Source organism: Nelumbo nucifera, chromosome 1, assembly GCF_055504915.1.
Source record: "Nelumbo nucifera cultivar China Antique chromosome 1, China Antique-T2T, whole genome shotgun sequence".
In the NCBI taxonomy this organism is placed as follows: domain Eukaryota; kingdom Viridiplantae; phylum Streptophyta; class Magnoliopsida; order Proteales; family Nelumbonaceae; genus Nelumbo; species Nelumbo nucifera.
Genome location: NC_142649.1, coordinates 169,619,694 through 169,628,629, shown reverse-complemented (window position 1 = coordinate 169,628,629; position 8,936 = coordinate 169,619,694). Strand labels below are relative to the sequence as shown.

At 36.6% G+C, this 8,936-nt stretch overlaps 1 protein-coding gene across 1 annotated transcript; it reads right to left on the bottom strand.

Annotated features, from left to right (window-relative positions):
• Positions 1-389: 389 nt before the first annotated feature.
• On the bottom strand, positions 390-2,111 carry LOC104596537 (uncharacterized). Its single transcript, XM_010257738.3, has 5 exons — positions 1,882-2,111; positions 1,746-1,795; positions 1,493-1,616; positions 1,275-1,382; positions 390-1,197 (listed from the first exon to the last, which is right to left on the bottom strand). The coding sequence occupies exons 1-5, from the start codon at positions 2,054-2,056 to the stop codon at positions 578-580; spliced, it is 1,077 nt and encodes a 358-aa protein (XP_010256040.1). The 5' UTR covers positions 2,057-2,111; the 3' UTR covers positions 390-577.
• Between the last annotated feature and the right edge of the window lie 6,825 nt (positions 2,112-8,936).

Sequence of the window (8,936 nt, the reverse complement as noted above, 5' to 3'; positions counted from 1 at the left end):
CGTTTCTTTTCTTTTTTATTTTTTTAGTTCTGGCGATTAAATTCAGTTCAGTGGCTTTTTGGTTGAACGGAAGCATGCTCTGTTTTGAGCAAAATTACTGAGGAAAACGGTTTTAAGATTTGAAGATTGATAGCAGTATGATGACACTGTCATGGATAATCACCAAGCTTTACCCGTAGCATTTGCTGCTCTTTTCTGTCATGTAAGTTTGGGTTGTTCTGCTTGCTGAGAACTTGTTGCTACTTTTTCAGCCTTGTGATGTTTCTTTCTATGCTAGAGATAATGAAGCATGGATAAATAGAAGTGAACGATCTGTAGAAATCTATTGAGAGTCCTTCTCCTTTAAATCCTTCTTCGGAAAGTGGTTTGTTTGTGTCAAAATCCAGACATAACTGAAGAAAAGTTGAACTTTCAAAAAAAAAATCACTACAAAAAGATGTCTAAAATATGTTCTAATGATAACTAAGAGCCCCTGAACCTTCCTAGATCTAAATATTCGATGAGATTACAGAAGAAAAAAGAACTAAACCGCTCCTCAAAAGTATCAAAAACTAATCCTCATAACTAAATTACCCTTCTACATAGTTGTAAACTTGAACAGCATGTAATGCTTGTAGAGTTTCCCTGGAGTGACAATCTGTGAAGGAAAGTTTGGATGATTCACAGAATCAGGGAAGCCCTGTGTCTCCAAACAGATGCCAGAATGAACCTTGTAGATGGCTCCATCTTTGCCCTTCACGTCCTTTAACATGTTACCCGTGTAGAACTGCAAACCGGGTGCATTAGTCCACAGCTCCAGCATTCGGCCAGATTTGGGGTCGTGGACCATCGCTGCCTTCTTCAAAAAGTGGTGTGGCTTCCCGTCGAGCACGTAGTTAATGTCATATCCATTGGGTAGCTGGTCGATCCTGCACCCGACCGTATGTTTTTCTCTGAAATCATAAGGTGTGCCCTTCACCGGAGCAATTTTTCCGGTCGGAATGAGCTCTTTGTCAACCGGGGTGATGTGGGATCCAAAGATTTGGACGTGCTGCCCTAGGACATCGCCGCTGTTGTGGCCGGCAAGGTTCCAGTAGGTGTGCTGGGCGAGGTTCACCGGTGTGGCCTTGTTTAAGGCCCTGGCTTTCATGAACACGGCCAACTTGTTCCATCCGACGATTTTATAGGTGACGGAAACATCCAGATCACCTGGAAATCCTGTTTGATACCCAAGAAAAAACGTGAGGCGGCATCGCCATTGCAACTTAAAACCAGTAAACAAGTAGTAAACTAACCTTGTTCGCCATCAAAGCTGCGATATGACAGTGTGATGTAAGGAGACGAACCGTGTGGCTTATACTTCCTCACTGTCCAAAATACGTCACTGAATCCTCTGTGTCCACCTAATATTCACACAAGAAAATCGATTCGACCAAACAAAGTTGAAAGTTAGACCCTTCTTTTCTACAAATACTAAAAGAATGAAGCAGAATATAAGGATTAAATGAAATACCATGAAGCGTGTTATTTCCTTCATTAGCAACCACTTTGTATTTGTGGCCATTAAGAGTAAATTGAGCACCTGCAATCCTGTTAGCTACTCTCCCAACCAGGCCACCAAAATAAATTGTATCATTCTGGAGCAAATTAATGGGAATCATGATCAGAAGTTTTGGTGGTCAATAACGTGTAGGCCTAATGAAGGAAGTACAGGTTCCATAAATTGCGAGAGGTTAAGAAGGAAGGATTCAAGTCTCAAGTCTCACCGTGTAGTCCCCAATTTTTTGAAAACCAAGAGCAACATCGGCCATTTCCCCTGCAAAAGAATTTAATCCAACAAAGTGATTTAGATTTTAGAGGACAGAAGACAATGAAGCAAGAGAGACAGAGAGAGGAACAAACCATATTTGTCAGGGAAAATAACAGAGAGAATAGTTGCACCATAATTTGTGACCTTGAGAGAAATTTCTCCATCTTTAAGATCATAAAACCCAACCTCGGGCTTCTCTGCGGAAGAAAGACTGAGTAAAGCCAATGCTGCAACAATGACAAAACACAGAGAGACCCTAGCCATCATGTGAATAGAGATTATTCAACAACGTTCGACAATGAGAACCGAACGCACGGGGCAAGTATATATAGAAAGGCAGAAATAGGTTTGATTTGAGTTGAATTTTAGTAAAACAAGGAAGTATATCTTATCCTTTTCACAAAATGTATCTTAAAAAACCACATCCATTATCTTCTCCTAAATTATCTCTAATTTTTATTTATCCTCTCCCTTAATTTCTCAATTTATATCTATACAATTAAGATTTATCCTCTCCCATAATTTTTCATTTATATCTATCTAATTAAGATTTGAATTAAAGTATTTAATAATTAGTTTAATAAGGAAAATTCCCGATCAGTATCCTGTACTTTGGCTTGAGTGATAATTCGGTCCCCGAACTTTAAAATGCAACAATCTAGTACCCAAATTTTCAAAATGTGACAATCCAATACCCAAACTTTCAAAATGTGACAATCCAGTGTCTTCCGTTAAATCAATCATTAAGTGACATTTGAAAAGTCAAAAATGCCCTTCGAATGCCATCTAATTCTCTTTATTAACCATCCAAACTTTGACAAAAAACTGAACAGTCTCAAATCCTAGCCTCTTTTATTCAAAAAAGTTGATGACTGTTTAGAAGAATCTAGAATTTGGGACTATTCATTTTATTGTCAATGTTTGGATGGTTGATAAAGAGAATTAGATGGCATTCTTAGGGTATTGTTGACTTTTCAAATGTTGCTTAACGGCTGATTAATGGACTAGTTAACGGCAAGTACTGGATTGTCACATTTTGAAAGTTTGGGTACTAAATTGTCGCATTTTAAAGTTTAGGACTAAATTGTCACTTGAGCCAAAGTACAAGGTACTGATCAGGAATTTTCCTTAAATATTATAACAAAATTATATAAACTGATGAGAGGTGATTTGGCCCTTTGCTGACTTAGCGACACATATCATCTGTCTTCGTCACTTGACAACTCAGCACCACACGGATAGTTGTGTATCTCGCCAAGTCAAGGAGATGCACCCGGAATCAGTCCAGGGCACCTCATACACAGCTCGGGCACCTCAACAAGGCAGCTAGCAGCACCTCGTCCAGGGCCAACCTATGGTACCTATGGTACTCATTGTTACCGATCCAAGGGACCTCGGCATGAAGAGTAACCTCCTTCGAGGACTTGTTAGCCTATGGTACCTTGTCAATATTGGTCCAAGGGACCTCAACATGAGGAGCAGCCTCCTTCGAGGACTTTCTAACTTGACTAATGTCTAGGTGGTGACTTGCGAGATGTGCTCGCCAACCTCCTTCACGGGTGTCCCATCATTCCTAGGTCCTTTGGAAGGAAATTCCCATATCAAATGTTCCGAAGGAAGGCACAAAAGCCTAGTTTGCATGTGAAACTATCTTCGAGGACTTTGGACCAGTCAACCACATCATCTAGGAGATCTCAGACATGGTGCATGAAGCCCACACCAAACAATGCCTATGGAAATGTCTCACTTTCAACCTTAGAAGGTATACGCGATTTAGCTCTCATAGTGCTCTAGCTCTCTCTTTCTAGCTCTCAATACACTTGTCGCTAACTTAAGCATCGGATTGCCCACACTAGGAAAGCATCCCAGACACTCTGATCTCTCTCTTCTTGCAATTCGACTAGGCAACCTACTCAGTCCGGCATCCAAGCTATCTAATAGCAGAGAACGTCAGATCGCACACCATCAATTGGCATCGTTTGTGGGAACACTACACAAAACCAAGTTCTCACCTTTCTCTAATCCTATTTTTGGTGGCATCCCCAAGCAACAACACCTTCAACAACACTAATAGCAACACATGTATTGATGATGTTATCACAAGGGGGGCATAATCTAAACAACCAACCCAGACAAGCTTTAGAGATCTAGCCCAGATAGTCTCCCAGCTCTAACTGCAAGGCTGCACTACAAATCGAGTCCTCCATGGCTCCCATGAGAGTTGGTAGCCAATTGATTATGGAGCCGGCCTCGCAGGTCGAACCTCTCATGGTTCCCGTTAGAGTTGGTGACTCGCAGACAGCAGAGCCGCCCCCTCAGGTTGAGCCCCCATGGCTCTCATAGGAATGGATGACCAGTAGTTCCAAGAGTAGGTGCAGCACATGTGCGGCACTGACCTATGATTGCAGACCTGGGAGGGTCCCCTCGCGATGGCAAAGATGCAACCGTAGTTCATGCCCGGCTCCTAGATGCTTCAGATGCACCCACAATCTCAAAATGACTTATCAGCTCGCGAGGTGAGCGTAGTTCCAACCTGGTCAAGCCGAACTTCGCTTCTAGCACTAGCTAAGGCAAACTCAATCTGATCTCAAAGGATGTCGGCATTTCATAGCCGACTTGATAAATAAAAAATGGGGAAAAGGCAAGGAAAGGAAGATTTCAGAAGTTCCATTTATGGGAGAATTCTCTACAACTAGCAAAAATAGAAGATACGCCACAACAAATTCAAATTCTATCGAGCTTGTAGGCCCAACATATAGCGGTCTTGAAAATGTTTATTGGTCAGTTGTTTTTCGAATATCATATCTTCTCCATATCATAGTTGAACCCTATATGGAAAGACAGATCCTCCGCTAATTGTCATTCTTGTCACCACCCTTACCATCGTACTCATCACCATTGTCCTCCTACGGAGTAATTGCCTCTTGCTCGACCTCTTGGGTTAGATCGCCCAAAACTGACCTAAGCAAGATAGAGCCCAAGTCAAGGTCCAAGTACAGGTGTCGTAGAAACTGGTGGCATAGCTTGAAGCCCCTTTTTAGAGAGGGTATTGCTGCTTCAATTCTCTCTTGTTCAAACTCCAAATATCGGCGAAAGCGCTCAACAACAACTTCGGCATGGTGAATATCGTCAAATTGCCTGGCCCGCAATTCTTGGAGCTCATCGTTCAGATTGGCAATCGTCCCCCTAGCTTCTTCTAGCTCGCGGTTCATACTCACATTAAGGGAACAGAACTGGTGCAGGTCCTCCTCGACATTGAGATGGGCTGCTTCTAGCTAAGATTGGAGGGTCTCTATGTTGGCCCTCATCTTGTGGAACTCGCGCCTCGAGGCAATGACCTAATCCAGCATGACTACCCCCTCGGTCGAGCATCTGGGTAGCACTCCCTCTCCGCCCCACTAGACATGACTAAGGGGAAATAGAGACTTACTGACGAGAAGAGGAAAAAGATAGGTTGTCAAAAACTACCACCACCGAGCCGGAGATCGTCAAAGCTCCACCAATCTTCGCCCTAGCTTACATCCAAAATTGGATAGTGAAATGGGGCCCTTGAGGGTCCTCCCAATTTATAGATAGAAGTGTGGACCACTGATGAGCTAGATTTGCCCAATCCAATGGTCTAGGAAGAAGCCCACATTCGAAATTTTGAAGGGCCCACCCTATTTCAAATTCTGAAAAGCCATGTGCGCCATAATTCAAATTTTGAAAGCGCACCTGTTTCAAATTTTGAAAAGCCGCACCCAATTTCAAGTGTATGCCTATTTCTAGGCTGGAAATGTTGTCTTCATGCCAATAATAGCCCAACAGGTTGGTCGTTGGCCAACCCAAGCGAACTGACTCAACCGACATCTAGAGAAGGTCACCCAAGTGGGCTGACTCGACTGACGTTTAGAGTGTGGGAACAACTAATGAGGGGTGATTTGGCCCTCCGTTAACCTAGTGACATGTGGCATCCGTCTGCGCCGCTTGACACCTTAGCGCCACAAGATAGTCGCGTATCTTGCCAAGTCAAGGAGACACACCCCGGAATCAGTCCAGGGCACCTCATATACAACTCAGGCACCTTGGCAGGGCAACTAGCAACACCTCGTCCAAGGCCGACCTGCGGTACCTCGTTGTTATTGGTCCAATGAACCTCAACGTGAGGAGTGACCTCCCTCGAGGACTTGCCGACCTGACTGATGTCCAGTTGACAACCTGTGAGACGTGCTCATCGACCTCCTCCGCGGGCGTCCCATCATTCCTGGGTCATTCGAAAGTCAACTTCCATACCGAATGTTCCGAAGAAAGGCACAAAAGCCTAATCTGCATGTGAAGCTACCTCCGAGGACTTCGGACCGATCAACCACATCTTCCCGGAGATCTCAGACGCGATGTGTGAAGCTCATGCCAAACAATGCCTATATAAAGGTCTCACTTCCAACCTCATAAGGTATGCACGACTTAGCTCTTGTAGTGCTTTAGTTCTCAATACACTCATCGCTGACTTAAGCATCGGAGTGCCCGCACTGAGAAAGCATCTCGGACACTCTGATCTCTCTCTTCCTGTAGCTTGACCAGGCTACTTACTTAGTCCAGCGTCCAAACTGTCCAACAGCAAGGAGTGTCGGATTGCACACCATCATATATCTATCCGAATAAGATTTAGATTAAAACATCTAATAATTAGTTAAATATTATAACAAAATTATAGATTTATGGATTATTCAATTTAATAAATAAATAGTATTTTAACAATTTAATTGACAAAACCATTTAAATTTTATTTAAATAATTAAAATTTATAAGCATTAAAATATTATTTAAATATTTCAATAACTAAGTATTTTAAATAACAAAATACTAAAAGTAGATAAATAACTATATAACAAAATATTTAATATTATGTAATAGCTTTAAAATAAATAAAACTCAAATGATGAAACAAATTAAAAAATTTAATTGTTTTAAATATTCTTAATTATTTAAAAAAGTAAATACTTTAAATAACAAAATGTTTAACAACTAAATTTTAAATATTTAAAATAACAAAATTATTTAATAAATTAACAAACTTTATTAAAAATAGAAAAATAATTATAATAGGTTTCATAATGTTCAAATTAATGATAATTTTATATTTTACAGAATTAATAACAAAATTTTAAAATTTTCAATAATGGAATTTTTTAAATAACTAAATAATATTTTAAACAACTAAATTTTAAAAATAAAAGCTTAATATTTAGATCATATTTTAAATACTATTTAAATAACAAAAAATAGATTAAAAATGAAATTATTTAATAAATTTAAAAAATTCATTAAAACACAAAAATAATTATAATAGATTTAAAAATATTTGATAATAAGAATATAAAGTATAAGTAATTTAAAAAATTTTAAACATTATTGAAATAATGAAGAATAGATGTAATAACTTAGAGGTATTGAAGCTTCCAAATAACAAAAATATGTAATAACTTTCAAAAAAAATATGTTTAATAGATATTAAAAATTATTATTGTACTAATATTTATTGTATTTTGTGGTAAATACGTTATTAATAATTATGTATAAATCTATTTTGTTTGTTATTTAATAGTAAATTTTCAATAATTATTGGATATTAAACTAGTTTTATATAACTTTTTGAAATTTAATTTATTATACTTATTAGTTTTATTATATTTTTGTTATAAATTTATTTTCAGTAATTATATATTTTCGTTGTATTTTTTATTAATATATATTAGAGATTAAAATATTATTGGGGATTTAATATATTGTCAGTATTTATCATATTTTCATAATTATTGTATTCATTGTATTCTTATTAGTTATTTATTTTCAATAATTATTGGAGATTAAACTATTGTGATTTATTAGAGATTTGACTATTAATTTAGCTGAAACTATTATTATTATTATTATTATAAAATAATTTATTAAAAATAGTATATAAAACATAAACAATTATTAATTATTTAAAAATTTAAAATATAAAAAAATTATATACTCTTTTATGTTTCTACTGTTTAACTTTCACTTAACAAAACCCATGCATTGTACAAATCCCCACTAGTAAATAATAGATAAACCTACACTTTGAGATTAAGAACTTAATTGGCAAGGAAATGAGTGATAATTAATACTCTGGTTGAGGCAATTAGGAGGTTGAAATCACTATTCTTTATTCTGTCAAATGCATACTTAGAAAATTTAATAAAGAACAATTAAAAGGTGTTTTAACATGGCATATTTGATATTTCCATCAATACAAATAATAATAACATTCATGGTAGCGATGATATAGGTCTATTAATAGGTCTGATTTGAGTCGGGATAGTGCATTTCAGTCCCAAAACCAATATAAATGAAAAATTATATTAATTTTCAAAACCAATATAAATAAAAATTATTGAAAATTATAAATAACAACATGATTGGATCATGTTCCGATCTGATCTGAAGTCTGATCCTATTTTGTCGATTTTGGATATCCCCTATTTTGGATTTTCGAATTGGTTGGATAATCGAATCAAATTTGGATTTGGATCACTTCTATCCGATTCGATTTATATATTATTTATTTATTTCTATAATATATATGTTATTTATTTATAAATATATTATATATATTGCATTTTTATAAAAAATTTATATTAATTATTTTTTATATAAAACATGTATATATAGGATGAAAATAGTTGAAAAATATTTGTATTTTTTGTTTTTCTTTATTTAAATTATTATATTTTCTTTTCCTTTTAATAATTTACTAAATTTAAAAAAAATTAAATCAGATCGAATCAGATTTGAATGCACTAGTGACGCCCCAAAATTTACGGCCCATCTAGGCTCTAAAAGATTACCTCTATACATTTTGTAGCTAGAACAAACCTTGGGTTTATTTTTTCCTTTTTATTTTTTTTTTTGGTTTTTAACCTTGGGTTATTAGAAATGTTAGGCTCCCCGATTCATTTATGCTAATAAAAGTGCACATGGTAGGTAGGTCAATGATCTAACATTCTGGGTCAAATGGGTCAATCTATGATGTCATAACTAAGTAATCAATATTAAATACATACATACATACATACATACATACATACATACATACATACATACATACATACATACATACATACATACATACATACATACA

Bases quoted from the DNA above. Each gene is read 5' to 3' on its own strand.
- LOC104596537 (XM_010257738.3), bottom strand. From the start codon at position 2,056: ATGATGGCTAGGGTCTCTCTGTGTTTTGTCATTGTTGCAGCATTGGCT. The intron at 1,796-1,881 runs GTTTGTTCCTCT...ATTCTTTTGCAG, and splicing joins TATTTTCCCTGACAAATATG to GGGAAATGGCCGATGTTGCT. The intron at 1,198-1,274 runs GTTAGTTTACTA...GGTATCAAACAG, and splicing joins CAGCTTTGATGGCGAACAAG to GATTTCCAGGTGATCTGGAT.